At 41.4% G+C, this 19261-nt stretch overlaps 1 protein-coding gene across 1 annotated transcript in view; it reads left to right on the top strand.

The window, feature by feature from the left end:
* Nucleotides 1-7830, top strand: part of LOC106605147 (sodium/hydrogen exchanger 1) — a 53639-nt gene extending 45809 nt beyond the window's left edge. Inside the window, exon 12 of the mRNA XM_014200499.3 lies at nucleotides 190-7830. Within this exon, the coding sequence (XP_014055974.1) occupies nucleotides 190-503 (314 nt within the window). The 3' untranslated portion in view covers nucleotides 504-7830. The remainder of the gene's footprint in view (nucleotides 1-189) is intronic.
* The last annotated feature ends 11431 nt before the right edge of the window (nucleotides 7831-19261 follow it).

The following is a 19261-nucleotide window of genomic DNA, read 5'->3' as shown; positions in this document are numbered from 1 at the left end:
CGAAATAAAGATATTATATGGAACAACTGTACACTTACCATGTAGAATAGGAATCAAGTAAGCTCTATTCATGACATTTCTATCTGCGACATTACACAACGTTTGCCTACTCAACGTGCCCTTGGGTTGGCCTCCACTGTTTGGAGTAATGTACCGTCCGCTAACCCTTTCCTTGCCTGCCCCACGCAGACCCCAACGCCTTCTACAACATCAAGGCGTCTTCAGACGGCGTCCCCACCATCCAGGTGGACCTAGCCTCCCCCCAGTCCCCGGACTCTGTCAACATGCTGAACGAGTTCTCTAAGGAGGGTGCCAAGGGCCAGGTCCTGGGTCAGAGGGAGGGGGCCGACCGGGATGAGGACCAAGGCCTGATGATGAAGTCGGCCGGGAAAGGGGAGAAGGGAGAGGAAGAGGGGGGCAACAAGAACCCAGGGCTGATGAGGTGTCTGAGTGACCCGGGCCCTAGTAATGAGGACGAGGAGGATGAACCATTCCTTCCCTAAAAAAAACAACCAGCTCCTCCCATTGTGAGGAATATGGAGGGGCCTGGTTGCAGCAGCTCCTCCCCATGAGTGGGGCACAACAGGGGAAAGGTCCACCTCCTCTCACTCCACCACCACCTCATTTGAGTTTGCTATGCCATTGGTTGAGGAACCAATAAAGCCAAAACTGTTAAGAAAGGACATAACTTGTTTTATGAACCAAAAGAGAAAAGGAGACTAAATAGCCATCTTTTTTCAATAGTTGTCATTGCTCTTTTTTCGTTTTTTTAAGTGATAGGAAGGCAGTCGCCACCTTGGGTGATCTTGGGCTTGGTGGGAATTAGCCCGAGAGACGGGGGAACATAACTATGCGTTACCAAATGTTTGGACTGGTTTAGTCACAGACAATGTTCCACATTTTGTTTTCATAACGTTTACGATCGTTCTTCTACTTTCAAGAAAAGTTAGCCTCATTTATTTTGTCAGACAGTTAGAGTAAGCCCCTTTTCACTAGGTGCATTGTATCACACAATGAACCTTTTTAATTTCAGGGTTGATATGAGACTGTTGTTTATGTGGTTGTCTTTTGTCATCGTTTGTCATTCAGTTGGTCAGGGTTCTACTTGGTGTACGCAGTGCTGTACACTGGATGTACTTCACGCTGGATGTAATGTTTTCACTGTGCTAAACTCGATGGACCTCTTTCTTCACCACCTCGCCTATGGAGACCCTAAGGCTAAGGAATGTGTCAAGCGCAGACTTGGAAATGTTGACATGCAAACCCGGCATCGCCGTTTCAAGCGTCGCCTCTCTATTTTAATCGAACATACAACATCGGCAGCATCGCTGAGATGTGTATGCTGTGCAGTATAAGATAATTGACATAAAAGAAGGATTGTGATGCAACACCAAGAGATTTGTTGATCTTGAATGGACTTAACTCCCCTATATAAGCCAATCCCTAAAATCACACCAAATACTCTTATCCTCCTGACACCCAGCCAAAAAAACTATTTTGAGTTAAAATGATTTACAAATGTGTCTTTGTAAATCATTTTATGTGCACTGTAGTGGACATAAAGAAACAGTTGATAGTAAATATGAAAAATGTATATTACAGTAAATGGGTACAGTAGGTAAACATAGTTGTCACATCCTGATGTCTACTACAGAGGGCATTTATTAACAAGCTCTTCTTTAGCTCTTATTTAATGTGAAAAAATTATTACACTGCTCTGAAAACCCTACAAATTATTTCTAAGATATTTACTAGAAGGAATTTGAATATCAAACTCACAAAAATTATAATTCCACAAATACACACACTTACCTTCTTACCACAACACATGCTAATTGTGTTGGCAGCCATTTTGAAAATCCAGGAAGAGAAAGTTATCCAGGTCACACCCCCACTCATGTGAGATCATTGAAAAACCCAGAATGTCCTCTCAGGTACAACAGGACTTAACACAGTGGCATGTCAAAGAGAGTGGACAAAAATGAATTGTTGGGTCTCAGGAGGATATGTTACAAGTTCCCTTTAAGAAAATGCTCTAGTATGGGCCATTTCAGAACCATTTTGTGGTGTTTTCTCCATATTCTCTTGTCGGTAGTCGCATCTTACAATTCATCTTACATCTTATGGGTCTGATCTATTGATCTTTTCTCTCTTGCACTTTATTCAAATCAAGTATTTTTGACATTTTTAGAAGACCTAGTTGCCCGTTTAACGTTCCCCATTGGTTTTTAGCACTCCCCTTTTGAAAATCTAGTGTTCAATAGGCATTTGGGGTTTTAGGCATCACTGTAAAGGATATGAGGTGTGGGTGGACTGAACGGATCTTTATCGTCTAACCACCTCAATGGCCCAGAATATATATTTGCGCGTCCATCATCGCATGCATGTTGATTTTGTCGATCCACAACAGACACAAACACGCAGGTTAAAATATCAAAACCAACTATGTTCATTTGGGGCAGGTCGAAACACACATGAAACATTCATAGACATTTAGCCAGCTAGCTTTTGCTAGCTAGTTTGTCCTAGGAGATGGACATTGGGTTGTTATTTTACCTGACCTGCATACGGTCCTTTTATTAGCTGGTTCTTTGTAGAATTTTGACCCGGAGTCATACAAAATCGTGCTTCTCTACTCCGACGATTAATCCACAGGTAAAAAGGGAAACCTAGTTCGTTTTTAGTTCGTTATCTTTAGTTAATCTCTCCTCTTTTGTCTTTGAAGCTTTCGCGTGGGTTTATCTTCCTGATATCCAATAAGGAGGGGACTTGCAGTGCGACTAATGGAAATAAGTTCTATTTTAGCGCTTGGCTACGCAGACGCTTGGTCACATGTGCGAGCACCAAATGGCCGATGAGGTTTGCATGTTATTTATAATGCTGGCCTGGAGATACAGGCATGGGCAAAAGTAGCAGTTCAATGCAGTATATTGGTATAACATGTGTATAGCGATATATTGATTATAACCGTTTAATTGAAAAATGCCCTTTAAAGCAAATGCCATGATGTAATCTTGTCAATGCAAATGAAGAGGTCATCGCTCCTCTGCTAACACTGAGGTCTATAACTGTCATGGGCAGTGCGCTAGCTAGTTGTAAGCAAATTCACATCCGAACGCAAGAGCCAACACCTATTCTGCTCGCACAACAGCGTACGGCTAATCTAGGGTTTGTATAAAACTATGAAAACCTTGTCGTGTACAGTATATAGTTGTATAGGTATTATGTATACAGTACATTGCTTCTCTTTTCTACACAAAGCCTTAGGATCAATAGGAACAATTGAATAATTGATTTGATTTAGATTTGAAAAGGTTGTTAGCTATATTGTCAATGTGATTACTGTTGTTCATCTCAACGGGACATTCGACCACTTTTAGGTGCAAAATATATTGCACCTAACATTGATTCAATAGCGTAGCAACCCCTCATCCCACCTACTGTATAACCATCTTAGATTTGTAACATGAGTGACAGCTTTAGCTGGAGTCTGTAACTGTCTCAACTAGAGAAGCCTAAGATGTCCAAGACCGTGGCCTAGTTTGCTGGCTGTCACCTTGGTGTTAGAATGACCCTTGTCCCTCTCTAACCTCTGTGTGCTATCACTTTACGCCCAGAGAGCGAGAGAGAGGTCTCCTTACAGCTTAGGGGAGGAGGGAGGAGAGAGAGAGAGCGGTCTCCTTACAGCTTAGGGGAGGAGGGAGGAGAGAGAGGGGTCTCCTTACAGCTTAGGGGAGGAGGGAGGAGAGAGCGGAGTCTCCTTACAGCTTAGGGGAGGAGGGAGGAGAGAGAGGGGTCTCCTTACAGCTTAGGGGAGGAGGGAGGAGAGAGAGGGGTCTCCTTACAGTTTAGGGGAGGAGGGAGGAGAGAGGAGAGAGCGGAGTCTCCTTACAGCTTAGGGGAGGAGGGAGGAGAGAGCGGAGCCTCCTTACAGCTTAGGGGAGGAGAGAGGAGAGAGCGGAGCCTCCTTACAGCTTAGGGGAGGAGAGAGCGGGAGGTGCTTAGTGTATTTGTTTACTCTCATCTGTTTTCTCAGCACCTATTACTGTCAGCACGGTGGTTACTGAGGTTACAGTAGAGAGGGAAACATGAGGACCAGGTGACGATGTAATGGCGTGCTACTAATAAACCATCGCCACACGCGCACACAGTACTAAACCGCGCACGTGCGTGTGTGTGTGCGTTGTTCTCCTTTCCAGCAGGTCACCCCTGTCATGTCCCCATTCACCCACATGGGCATTGCAGTGGAGGGTAGTTGTAGGTTGAGTCCAGGAAGGTGAAATAGATTAAAGCACCTCACCTCCTTCATGAAAACAAATTGAATTAGGTGTTGAAATGTCAGAGCTTGTTGTGAAGGACAGGCTGCTTCAGAGTTTGACGAGGACAAGGTCTTATTGATGAGATAGGGGTTTAAAATGAAGCTTTACAGGATGATTGACATTTAATACTTCCCTGGCTGATTTTTCTCTCCATTGTATGGCTATTTAAACGACACAGAAATGTAGTGTAGTTTAAACATGACATTTACAAGGTTTCCGAAACAGGTTATATAAGGGAAACCAGAGAAAGTCAACTTTAGCTTGGAAACGAGCCCTGGAAACTGTTTCTGAGGCCCATTTTCTGAGCCTTGTACTGTAAGTGCTAGCAGAAGAGCAGTTGACTTCAAAGCTTCCCCATCGCTCTTTTATTTGGCCACCACTTAAAGACCATCAATGGTTTCCTGCTGGAAAGGAGGAACTACTGTTATCAATAGTGTTTAGAAGACAGATCTTTACATTTCTACTGAACAAAAATATAAATGCAACATGCAACATTTTCAAGGATTTTTCTGACTTGCAGTTCATATGAGGAAATCAGTTAATTGAAATCAATTCATCAGGCCGTTTTATCTATGGATTTCACGACTGGGAATACTGATATGCATCTGTTGGACACAGATACCTTGAAAAAAATAAATGGGCCTCACAATGTGCCTCAGAAATTTGTCACGGTATTTTTGAGCATTCAAATTGCCATTGATAAAAAAGCAATTGTGTTCGTTGTCTGTAGCTTATGCCTGCCTATATCATAACCCCACCAAAACCATGGGGCACTGTGTTCACAACGTTGACATCAGCAAACCACTCGCCCACACAACGCCATACACATGATGTGCGGTTGTGAGGCTGGTTGTACGTACTGACGACAAATTCTCTAAAACGACATTGGAGGTGGGTTATTGTAGAGAAATTGGGTTATTGTAGAGAAATTAACATTCAATTCTCTGGCAATAGTTCTGGTGGACATTCTTGCAGTCAGCATGACAATTGCACGCTCCCTCAACTTGAGACATCTGTGGCATTGTGTTCTGTACATTTTAGTGGCCTTTTATTGTCCCCAGCACAAGGTGCAACTGATCATGCTGTTTAATCAGCTTCTTGATATGCCTGTCAGGTGGATGGATTACCTTGGCAAGGGAGAAATGCTCACTAACAGGATGTAAACTAATTTGTACATAAAATATGAGGTGAAAGAACCTTTTTGTGCGTATATAACATTTCTGGGATCTTTTATTTCAGCTTATAAGACAGTGGACCAACACTTTACATGTTGCGTTTATATTTTTGTTCAGTGTATGTTGCCCAGTACATGTAGGCGATCTTAAAATCAAATTCAGGGTGTTTCTCACCAACCATACTGTGCACCAATAGTTTAAATACAGATTTTTCCATCCAAACAGATGTTTTCGTATCGAAACAACCCCTGGTTGGTGTGTCTGAAAAGCATGCAGTGTGTTTTGTAACACTCTCGGCATCGTTGTGTCATTGTTCCTTGCAGACAACTAAATCTCAAGCCATACAATCTGTCTAGGGACTTTAATATTAATTGGTGTATGACAATGCTATGTCTGTCACGTTGCAGCAGCCTTTGTTCAATATTTCCTGTAGGGAAGGAAATGTCCTGCTCAAAGCAGCGAAAGGTGAACATTGATAAGTGGCTTCAATGTCTTGCTTCACTAATTTTCTTAATTGTTCAAATGCAAATGAATGTTTTGTTTCTTTTCTCAGCTCCATGCTGAATTATTTATCACATTTAATGGATTGTTGAAGCTATGTCTGTATAAATTCTCTTGCCTCGTTTTGAAATGTGTTTATGGAATCCTAACGAGCAGGGGTATTTTGTTATACAGGACTAAGTTTGGCCACGCTTGTGGTTTCTGTCTTTACATTGGTTTGTGTGTTTATTTGCGTTTGTATAATTGTTGCTACATGTGATTTTACCATTCGGTTCACATGCTTTAATTGGGTTCATACACTTTACATTGGGTCCATGTGCTTTATTTGTGTTCATTTTGCTTTATATTGCTTCATGTGCTTTACATGGGTCTATATGCTTTTTAAAGTGGTTGGCTACCTTACTGGAACCGAACTAGACTGACATTAGCGACCAAATGCTTCTTTCATCCAAACTAGTGTCATTTAAAAAATGATTGTTCTCCTTACATGGGTAGGTTGGAGCAGAAGATCATGGGTATAAAAACAACCTCGATTAGACTATGATGGTTGACAATCTGTCAGATGTTTATTATGACCTGACCCATTACTGGCCGTAGTGTAAAAGAGCTTTCTTGTTTTCTTTTCTCCTGCTGAGAATCGACAGGTGGTTGGACTTGAGTAATTATCCGACAGTCATCATTTTGCGTATGTCCAAAGGGATTTGCTTGTCTAAAAAAAGCAACTTCTCTGAGTTATCTCACTCCTGAAGTGCGCATGTAGATAAAACTTCTTACTTAAACATACTGCAGCCTGGTACATAAGTGATAAACAAAGCAGAACAATTTATCTGGACTTCCTTTCTCTACCTCTGAGACGGTAACAATTTGCCACACCATATTGATAAAAGCACTTTAAACAATACCTTTAAGCGATACCTTTAACGCAAAACTCACGTTAAAGCAAGAGCAATAAGTACGTGTATTTTGGTCACACAGGCTTTGCATGGCTAGTGTAACAGGGGATGTATGTGTGGAATAATAGTTTTACGGTAAGGTCAGGTGCAAATTTGGATCTGTCTATGCCACATGCAAGACAGAGAAGCAGGGATGCAGTCTAACTTTGACTTCAAATCAGAAAAGGATGAATGTTTTTCTTCATGAATTCCCTTGCTCTACTATAGATGCGTCCACAGCATAGCGATTGTATCGCCCACCAGCCACTCATTTGTTTTTTTAGGTATCTCTTTTTTTCTGTTTTAATGTCAGCTAATTGATCTCCAGTGATTTTCAAATGTGTACTTTGCAACGATACAAATATTTTATTTTCTATACAAGTGAATTCAAATATATAAGTTCATATGTTATATAAATATATAATGTTACTGTACAAACATCCAACTGTATGAAAAATGACACTAGTGACAACTGTGCACTGTATTGTTGGTTAGCCTAGCTTAAGCATTCCATCCTTGTATTACGAAAACAAACTAATGCAGTAATGTTGAAATGAAACAATATACCAAATTAAAGTTGTAATTTATAAAAAAAAAAAAATGTTTTCTCTGATACAATGTTTCTTTCTGCAATACAATTACTATTGATTCTCCAGTAAAAGTAGACATAATTTGCTTCAAAGGTCGGCTATAAAGAAAAGGGCTGGGATTCAATGCAAGAGGTTTTATAGCGTGCAGCACTATACAGCCAACAATGGCCTGTTCAAGTCATTTCCATAACATTTGCGGAGATCACATTTAGGGTAAAAGCTGCTCATGTCCTCTCAAGCGTAAATTGCAGACTAAAGTCGGTGTAGCGTGCAGCGCCTTGCATTGAATCCCGGCCAAAGTATGCTACAGCTACATATACATTACCAGTCAAAGGTTTGGGACACACCTACTCATTCAAGGGTTTTTTCTTTATTTTTACTATTTATTTCATCGTTTTGATGTCTTCACTATTATTCTACAATGTAGTAACCAAAAAAGTGTTAAACAAATCAAAATATATTTGAGGTTCTTCAAAGTAGCCACCCTTTGCCTTGATGACAGCTTTGCACACTCTTGGCATTCTCAAATATAAAATATATTTTGCTTTGTTTAACACTTTTTTTTGGTTACTACATGATTCCATATGTGTTATTTCATAGTTTTGATGTCTTCACTATTATTCTACAAAGTAGAAAATAGTAAAAATAAAGGAAAAATCCTTGAATGAGTAGGTGTGTCCAAACTTTTGACTGGTACTGTATATACTTCTGTGTACTTCCCCAGTACATTATTAACATGTCATTCTTAATCTTTGCAGAAGGTGGAGTGATGTACCATCATATTACAGCAAACCTGTACAATAACTAGACAAAGTAAACATTGCACTTTGATGCATTTTCTCTCTAGGGTTTTGACGATTTTGTGAATAATTTCTTACTTTTGGAACACAATACAGCACTGAATGCTTGGCCTACTCTAATTGGATGTGCTCCATTTGTTTTTGACCCTCCTAGAATGAATTGGCTGCCCTGACAAGATTTTAATTCGCCTACATTCTCTGGCGCAGCAGTGAATCCGCAGGCATTGAGACTGCTAAATATGCGAGACTAGCAACACATTTGACTCTGTCGATTTATCCTGTCTATTTGGTCCTATTTTCTGCTTGCCAAACGGCTTGCGTGAGGACCCACAATACTGTCCCGAATATGGTGGGACAAGATAAATGTGCTCTTACCATGAATAAACACCCTGTTGATTTTCCTTTGATCACCTTTTAATGTTGGAGTAGGTGGAATAATACATTTGACTGTTTGTCATATATTTGATTATTTTTACATTCAGCAGAAGAGCCAGGGAAAATAGTTTTAAGGGCAGGGTTTATCTGTCCTTCCTGAGAGACATAGGCAGGAACAGCCAGAAGATGGTGCTGTGCAACCAAAAATGGACTTGGGTTTTGCTGATGGGTGAGCCCTATCTTTAGTATCACAGAGCAGGCGCTACCATTTTAGACTGTATCCCATTGATTAGTTATTTTTAGAACTACCTAGGAAACATGGACATTTAATCACTGCAGTTGATAGGGAATACGGTTTACAGTGTTCAAATGCCATCGGCTAAATGGGTTATTGCATTCTATTCTAATTTCCATAGTTCATATACCCACTGTAATGCTGTTTTAGCCATTAAAAAGCCATTGCTTTAATGTTCCTATTAAGAGAGTGTTTTGAAATTGAATCTAGCAAACCAAACAGGCTCCAGAGGTCCACTATGAGAGGATTATTTCCTTGGTTATCTTATTCCAACGCATGAGGACTTCACGTTCGAAAAGGCTGAGAGAAACCTGTGGGGGACTATTAGCCCATGGTCAATAACCATCCCTCTGCCAAAATACTTTCCTTGCGTCTGTCCTTGGTTGGTTGTGCATCCGAAATGAAGAACAAAATTGACGCCCTACAACAAAGCAGCATCATGGAGTTAGCCAGCTAATTTGCCTGAATATTCTGAAATAACTTTAGTTCTCAGAATCATACGCTTTAAATTGATTCATCAACCAAAAACAAATACCTATGTTTAACTTTTTAAATTAACCAGAAATTCAACAGTTATTTCTGGTTGTTTATCAAAGTTAGCTGACTAACTAATTGATCCTGCTTTATAGTATACCCCTCTGGTTCTAACAATGACCCGAATTAAATTGGACTGGGGTGGACACCAATGTTAATGATGATTATTGATTTGCTGTGGATGACATTTACAACCATGCAATTATCACACATAAGCCACACAGCTAAACAATGGGATTCAGAATCCCCCAGCTGCCCCTGCTAAATATATTTATTGCCAGAACGTTCACCATCCCTTTGGAAAGCTCGACATTCTTAAACGAATTAGAAATGGATTCAATTGAAAAATAAGAGCCTGCTAATGGGAAAGTGGACTGAGACTCATGTCAGTCGGTCGTTGTTCTGAGGTAGTTTTTCATATCCGTCTCGAAGGACCATGACAAAGAGAAGGGGGCAACAGATACATGCTTTACCAGCTCTGGTACTTAAGAAGTTAGTGATGATCAGCAGAAACCACGAGAGTCACAGCAGTAACACCCCTTCAATCATTACCAACGCACAGAAGACTGACAGCACCAGTTGAGAGCAGTCACAACAGCCCCAGCACACCACCCCCGAGGCAACCTTTGGATGGAAATATATGGGGGGGGGGGGGGGGGGATTCTCAAAGGGGTAAATAAGATCTAAATAAACAGGCTCAGACCAGTGAGCCATTGGATGTTCTTTGTATCTAATTGGCTGTTCGTGGGGGAAAAATTTTTCAATATCACAGTAATTACCAGTAGTTAAAACAAATCAGGGATCGATCATGATGCAACTTGGAAATTCCATCACCTGAAGTCAAAAATCAAAGCTGCTAATCTGGCTCTCGAGGATTAAGGCACGACAACTGCCAGGATGAAAAACAAAATTGACAGTGAGCATTTTAGTGACTAGTTACAAATTATAGCAACATAGGAGTCTATTGAAATCTCCAGGGAAAAATGCAACACCATTGCTTTTGATCTTACCAAATACCACATGATGAGCAAAGAAAATCATTAGACATTATTTTGTTTTCCTTCCATTAATGAGTTCTCGAAGCCGTCGGATCTTCTGTTGAAAGACTCTGAGACATTAGCTACTCCACATCAAAATAGCTGAAGGTAACTCTTCCTGAAGCGTCAAATACAGCAAATATAACATGGACACCGACCCCTGGGTCACAACTAGCCTCTCCTCTGTAAAGGGTTAAAAGAGCAGAATATTGACCAGCAGGAAATACAATGAGCCCCTAGTGTGTAAACCACTACCCCTGGAGCAGATAATAAAAGGGGCAGCCATTAATAACTGTCTGCTGGTCCTCTTCAGCCTATCAGCCAGACATGCCTGCCACACAGACAGGCCTGCCGCTACACAGCTCAGGACAGACGGCAGCACAACATGCTGGGAGGAACTATCTGGGGCTGATGGAGAATGTTCAACCCTATGGCGTTGCCTGCACTTGCTTCACAAAGGAGGGACAATACATTTATAAAAGCATTGTGTTTCTGGGATGCTATGTCAAGGAGTGTATTTCTTACGGAATTACACAATAGAGATTGTGGCTATAACCCTGCATTTATTTGAGTGAAGCGAGAGGTGTGAAATATGATGCGAGATAGAAAACTATGAGTGACTGGGCTTTTTGAGTTTTGGAAACATTGGAAAAGTTCAATAAAGTTCCTATTTTTGGAACGAACTGTGGATGCTTGACTTTAATTTCATGTGCCCTATATTTGTTTTTGACACTCAGAATTAAACCCAGATTGAGGTGGCTGCCCTGCCCAAATTTTACTGGCAACCTGGCATAGCACAGCCAATTCACACCGGGAGTGTGAAATGGGTCATTCCACCAATTCTGTGACTTTTTGAGAAGTGTTAACTTGGTAAAAAAAAAATAATAATATTTGATTTCACATTTTAACATTCTGTGATAAAGAGCTCATGTTCAACTTCATAACAAAAATATTTTCCCATCTCAAGAAGTTGAATAAAAAAGGACTATAGTAAGCGCCAAATAAAGTAACAGGGTTGACCATAACAGGGTTGACGATTTCATCTTAAATCAACCATAAATTCCCTTGTGACTGGAGCAATGGAAGCTTGTTGTGTGCAACAGCAACATTGAAGGTTTTAAATGACATCCACTGTGCTCTTGATAAGAAGTTACATTGTGTGTCTGTTTTTATTGATTTGTCAAAGGCTTTTGACACCGTGGACCATGCTGTGTTAGTGCAAAGGTTAAAATGTTGTGGAATTACTGGTCATGCTCTAGATTGGTTTATAAATTACATATCAAATCGTACACAATGTGTAATGGCGGATGATTGTAAATCTGAGTCCATAGAGGTGTTCTCAGGTGTTCCGCAAGGTTCTATTTTGGGCCCACTGTTGTTCATTTTGTATATCAACAACATTGGGGATCTTATTGAAACAGCGGATGTTCATTTTTATGCAGATGATGCTGTTCTTTATTCAAGTGGTAGTAGTTTATCTTTAGCTTTTGAAAATGCCCAAAGAGCATTTAACATCATACAACAGAATCTGTATGATTTAAAGCTGATTCTAAATTTGGGTAAAACAAAATGCATGGTATTTTCAAATGCCAGGCATGTTACAAATCATGTCATTGCTACATTGGCTGGATATACTATAGAGCAAGTTAAAGTGTACAAATATTTGGGTGTGTGGGTTGATGATAAGCTGAGCTTCACTGTGCATGGAGAGAACTTGATAAGGAAGCTCAAGCTGAAAATAGGCTTGTTTTTCTTTTGAGGCCAGGAAGGAGCTGGTACAATGTACATTACTGTCGGTTTTAGATTTTAGTGATGTTATATTTTACTGATGTTATATATATGTGGGCCTCAGCCACTACATTCTGATTTGCTTCTAACAGTACCAAAAATTAGAACAGTGATGTTATATTTTAGTGATGTTATATATATGCAGGCCTCAGCCACTACATTCAGATTTGCTTCTAACAGTACCAAAAATTAGAACAGGTCATGGTAGAAATTGTTTTAGTTACTTAGCTCTGTGGTCCTGGAATTCTCTCCTGAACATTTTAAAATGTGATGATTGTTACGTTCTCCAGTTTCTATGTTGTGGTTTGTGTATTTTCATGTATGTATTTCAGGAAATGGATTCCTGAAATTCTCTACAAGCAGCTGATTGGTCAGCCCCATTGATGACTGGAGAGCTGACCCCGCCCCCTCGTCAGGACGCAGCTGTCTCCAATTACCAACTCCTTCTGAAGCTGAGAGAGAGAGAGAGAGAGAGAGAGAGAATGTTGGTTGTTACTAAGAGATTTGGTATGTACTATGTTAATTGTTGCTGAGGGAGCTGATTGGTTATGTCTGTTATGTGTCAAATAGAACTGTGTTTTTGATTATTGGAATTGTTACTTACATTTGTGTTATTCTGTTTCCTTTGTTCACAGGGGGGAAGGGGAAGGCACCTACGGAGTGCTTAGGCAAGAGGCCTGCGGCCATACATTACCCGTAGTAGTTTACTGTCTATGCACACTAAGAAAGACCTGGGCGGACCATCCCCTGTATTTTGGTTAGTGCACCAGGTGGTGCTAGTTAGGTAAGTAGTAGGCAGGTAAGATGGGAGAGGGGGCTTTGATATTTACTTTCTTTGCTTTGGTTCCGTCCAGCCCCTTTTCCCCAAACTTACCGTGCGACGGAATAAATTCCCTGTAAACGGTATTCTCTGCCTTTTGTCATCCTTACTCACACCTACAGTCCCATACCTTTTCACACCACAGAGTTGAGTTGTAGCAGGGTGTTGCGTTGCCTCTTCCGAGAGGCGTGCGTAACAATGATCTGGTTTCGTTGGTGGAGTTTAAACACTTGGATCGATGTATATATCATAGAAGAGTGTAATTGTCTTTAGGCCAGCTGTTTTTAGTCAAGACGTTTGTTTTTAATGTAAAATGTTTTTGTTGTACTGTATGTGTTTATGGTTTTGTTTAATGTTGTTAGTGTACGTAAGTTGTTTTGTCTGAAACGTTGTTCCCCCTGCTGCTATTGGACCAGGTCTCTCTTGGAAAAGAGATGTTATCTCAATGAGAAAAACCTGTATAAATAAAGGTAAAATTTAAAAAAAAAGCTTGAATGCAAGCCAACACGTTCAAATTGTTAAAACGTATGTAGCCTGTCTATGGGTAACATTTTTGATGTGTTATGTTCGTCCCGCTCAGTTTTCCACCAGAAAATGGGCAAAAGGAGTAGAACCAGCTCACCTGCTTTTACACTACGATTTTACTATTAATGTTCAATGTTTCTAATGAAAACAATATTTTAAAAGTAGTTTCACCATATTAAAACGAGAGTTCAGTTCACATAACAGGGTTGACTTTAAAATGATGGCCAGATGTAAATGGAATAATAATCTCCAGAAATGACTTTGTGAAAGCAATGAAATAACTAGGGCTTTACAATTATGGTGAAAACTTGGGAGACATTTTCAGGGAAAAGTGAGGTAAAATCTACCTAGATGTATTGACTTCTCCTTGTGGTCTATATTAAAGGGCACTTCATTTAATATAACAGGCTTTTCAAATTAAATATTGGTGCAAATGTTCTACTTAAAATATCAAAGGGATACAAAAGACACTAATTTAGTGGAATGACCCAAATATGCATAAGGCGCCTAGACTAAAAGCATCAATCTATTTATTCATATTATGCCGCAGTTAATTCGCCGTGACTCATTTGCTTGTCAAACGGCTTGCCGTGAGGACCCACAATGCTCTCTAATATGGTGCGACAAGCTAAATGTGCACTATTTGCATGAATACTTCTGTTTATTTCCTCTTGATCACCTTTTAATGTTGGGAGCAGGTGTCCTTCATGTGGAATAAAACCCTCAACTGTTAAAGTCCTTTTTATTTCCCATCATTTCCAAACATAGCTGAAGAAATGGAGGAAAAATAATTTTGAGGGTATTATTTGCCATTCCTAGAGTGCCCCTTTGGGTGCTACTTTGGACCCAGTTAAGTTTTATTGTACTTTTGGACATAAAACAAATAAACCTTTTGTAGGGCAGTCGGGGCAGAGCAAGCACATTCTCTGAATAATACACATTGATGTGCAGTGAGGTTGCGAGGTCAGTGAGTCTAGAGGAAGCCAGGCCAATAAAGTGATGTCCAATGAGATTCATCCAGACAGGCTCGATGGGACCACATTCCCGAAAGACATAGGCTAGAGCAGCCAGAAGATGGTGCTGTGTCCTATCCTAGTATCACAGAGCAGCCTTTTAAAATGAGATTCCATTGTATTCCACTGGTTTGTTTGATTGAGAACTGACTGGCTAGCACACAAGGACATTTAACCACTGCCGTTAAGAAGTAATAAGGTTCATTCCATTCCCTTAATGGTCTGTTGGCAATAGCATTAGTGGTTTGCAATTGCATTTGTGCATTTCTAATTTCCATGGTCCATATACCCGCTGTAATGTATGGCTGGCTAATGGTTGTTTAGGTAATAAAAACAGTAAGCCATTCTCCTCAATGTTTTGAAATGAATTGGAGCAAGCTAAACATGCACTGGACTTCAGGTGAGTTCCCAGCTTCTCAGTTATCTAATAGTCCAGCATGTAGCAACCTAGATGAATAGGCCCGCAGACTAACATCTATTTGCTATTCGTCGTCCACTTAGGAAAATCCTGACTAACAGATTATTTTATATCAATGTGTTGGGATTAGCACATGGCCATGAATTATAGGCCTACAAACCCCTAACTGAAGACCCGTCCTTGGAAGATCTGGACACATAACGGTTAGATGTCTGCGCAGCCACAGTCATGTAATGAATCGCACAATGTTGGCGATATTAAGGGACTTTCAGACTCTCTCACAACATCTGCATTAGGAGGTCAGTTTGTCCTACACCAAACATCTCCTTTAGTTCGCCCTCTATAGTTGTCCTGACATGCAGCCCTTGCTGGCTTCTCTCACACGCTGAGACCGTGTAGTCAGCACTACTATCTCTATCTGTCTGTCCCCTGTGAAACAAGTCAAAATGGCCTCTTTACTCCCCCATAGGGTTGATTGGCGTAGTTGAGCAACAAACATCAGACGTGCTCTATATCCATTAGTTCCAGTGTCAGGGTTCATTTTGCCTGGGTGCTTAAAAAAAGAAATAGCAGCGACTGTGATATTATTAATCCAGACAACGCTGGCACAGTCCAATACGTCTCCACAACAACACTGTTTGATGTATTAGAATGAACACGACACAGAGATGGACTTTTTCATTTGTGCCTCGCTTGAACAATGAATGAAACCTTGCATCATTGGTAAGGCAGGGTGAATGTTTGAATACGAGAACAAGGCATACGTCTTCCCGTCAAACGGAAGAGTTTATGGATCACAGAACAGCCCGACTCTGTGATCAAACTGAGCCCAAACGAATGGGAGGATAGGCATATTGATGGATCGTTATATAAGCCTCAATGGTATGGCGACGTGCGCATGCCAAATCATAGATCTGAACGTAGATGAACAGGAAAAAGGAAGGCTAACAAGCAGAAGACTCAATTCTTCTATACCACAAAGAGGTGTCTTTCCTGACAAAGTTTGTCATTGTTTACCCACTGGGCACAGACGTCAATTCAACGTCTATTCCATGTTGGCTCAACGTCATTTGATTGAAAAGACGTGGAAACAACGTTGATTCGACCATTGTGTGCCCAGTGGGTAATGATTATAGAGGACAATATGATTCCCCTCTAAAGTGAGGAATGTATGTCCAGTATGTATTTTCCACACACTAGTGATCCAATGTGTTCCTTATTCAGCCAATAACACTGTTTTCCAAGGCTGTTTTGTGGATCACCAACATTCACTATGTATGACATGATATCCATGCAATGAACCCATCCACTCATAACTGTACTTACATTTACATTTAAGTCATTTAGCAGACGCTCTTATCCAGAGCGACTTACAAATTGGTGCATTCACCTTATGATATCCTGTGGAACAACCACTTTACAATAGTGCATCTAAATCTTTTAAGGGGGGGGGGGGGGGGGGGGGGTTAGAAGGATTACTTTATCCTATCCTAGGTATTCCTTAAAGAGGTGGGGTTTCAGGTGTCTCCGGAAGGTGGTGATTGACTCCGCTGTCCTGGCGTCGTGAGGGAGCTTGTTCCACCATTGGGGTGCCAGAGCAGCGAACAGTTTTGACTGGGCTGAGCGGGAACTGTGCTTCCTCAGAGGTAGGGGGGCCAGCAGGCCAGAGGTGGATGAACGCAGTGCCCTTGTTTGGGTGTAGGGCCTGATCAGAGCCTGAAGGTATGGAGGTGCTGTTCCCTTCACAGCTCCGTAGGCAATCACCATGGTCTTGTAGCGGATGCGAGCTTCAACTGGAAGCCAGTGGAGAGAGCGGAGGAGCGGGGTGACGTGAGAGAACTTGGGAAGGTTAAACACCAGACGGGCTGCGGCGTTCTGGATGAGTTGTAGGGGTTTAATGGCACAGGCAGGGAGCCCAGCCAACAGCGAGTTGCAGTAATCCAGACGGGAGATGACAAGTGCCTGGATTAGGACCTGTGCCGCTTCCTGTGTGAGGCAGGGTCGTACTCTGCGAATGTTGTAGAGCATGAACCTACAGGATCGGGTCACCGCCTTGATGTTAGTGGAGAACGACAGGGTGTTGTCCAGGATCACGCCAAGGTTCTTAGCACTCTGGGAGGAGGACACAAGGGAGTTGTCAACCGTGATGGCGAGATCATGGAACGGGCAGTCCTTCCCCGGGAGGAAGAGCAGCTCCGTCTTGCCGAGGTTCAGCTTGAGGTGGTGATCCGTCATCCACACTGATATGTCTGACAGACATGCAGAGATGCGATTCGCCGCCTGGTTATCAGAAGGGGGAAAGGAGAAGATTAATTGTGTGTCGTCTGCATAGCAATGATAGGAGAGACCATGTGAGGATATGACAGAGCCAAGTGACTTGGTGTATAGCGAGAATAGGAGAGGGCCTAGAACAGAGCCCTGGGGGACACCAGTGGTGAGAGCGCATGGTGTGGAGACAGATTCTCGCCACGCCACCTGGTAGGAGCGACCTGTCAGGTAGGACGCAATCCAAGCGTGGGCCGCGCCGGAGATGCCCAACTCGGAGAGGGTGGAGAGGAGGATCTGATGGTTCACAGTATCAAAGGCAGCAGATAGGTCTAGAAGGATGAGAGCAGAGGAGAGAGAGTTAGCTTTAGCAGTGCGGAGAGCCTCCGTGACACAGAGGAGAGCAGTCTCAGTTGAATGCCCAGTCTTGAAACCTGACTGATTAGGATCAAGAAGGTCATTCTGAGAGAGATAGCAGGAGAGCTGGCCAAGGACGGCACGTTCAAGAGTTTTGGAGAGAAAAGAAAGAAGGGATACTGGAACTGTTTCAACAATGAGAGAAAGCAAGGCACAAAGAAATGTACTTTCAAAGACACACTGAATGATACATCTGCTTGCAATAAGAGAGCTGGGAGTGTATTATGTATCTCGTTTATCCCCATCATAAACTAGCCTGTCACTGACCTACAGATCTCCATGCCAACTCAACTGCAACTTGTACCATTGAAACGCATTGATTGGTTGGTCCCGTGTGGCTCAGTTGGTAGAGCATGGTGTTTGCAACGCCTGGGTTGTGGGTTCGATTCCCACAGGGGGACCAGTACGGAGAAAAAAATGTATGAAATGTATGCATTCACTACTGTAAGTCGCTCTGGATAAGAGCGTCTGCTAAAATGTAAAATGGTAACATTTTACTTGACACCCAGTGTCGTAACATTTTATGACACCGTAATAACTGTCATATTGTCATAACAGCTGACATAACTTGTCATAGCCTGTCATAATATGGTGATAACACTGTCATGACCCATATATTTACACCTGTTGTGACATATATTGTGTTAATTTATAGCTGGTTATGACACCTTATGAACGTCTGGCAACCCAAAGGTTGTGTGTTCGAATCTCATCACGGACAACTTTAGCATGTTGGCTAATTAGCAACGTTGCAACTACTTACTACTTTTTAGCTACTTTGCAACTACTTAGCATGTTAGCTAACCATTCCCCTAACCTTAACCCTTTAACGTAACTCCTACCTTAACACCTAGAGCTACCTACCATTAGCGTTAGCCACCTAGTTAACGTGAGCTACAACAAATTGGAATTTGTAATATATCATATGTTTGCAAATTTTGTACCATATTGTACGATTTGCAAATTCGTAACATGTACAAATTGCAATTCATAACATATCATATGAATTGTAATTCGTAACATATCATACGGAATGGAAGATGAGATCCACAAATGAATACATACCATACTAAATGTAATATATCATACTAAATGGCGTGTCTCGGATTTACATACAGAATTATAAGAAATGCTCTGAGAGCAAGTTGCAAAGAAATACATGGGGTAATTTAACGGTTCATTTTCCTCTTTCGCTAGCTTCGCTGCAAATTACAAGCAGCTAGTCTGATTGAATTACACCTACAGTGGGAGATGTGCTGACAGTCAGATTGGGGTCGAAGAGAGTGTGAGAATTACATAAACAACTGCTCAACACACATTTGAACATTATTCTTGAGCCCAATGTCACGTCAGCAGATGTACCCAAGATTCCACAAACTAAGCATTATTAGGCCCAGAGAAAGAGAGAGACTATAATACGTATTTTTGTTCACCATGCATTATAGGTGTCCTACCAG

This window comes from Salmo salar, chromosome 05 (genome assembly GCF_965601325.2).
Source record: "Salmo salar chromosome 05, fSalSal1, whole genome shotgun sequence".
NCBI lineage: Eukaryota > Metazoa > Chordata > Actinopteri > Salmoniformes > Salmonidae > Salmo > Salmo salar.
The sequence above is the reverse complement of the archived record's forward strand: the minus strand, read 5'-3'. Positions and strand labels throughout refer to the sequence as shown.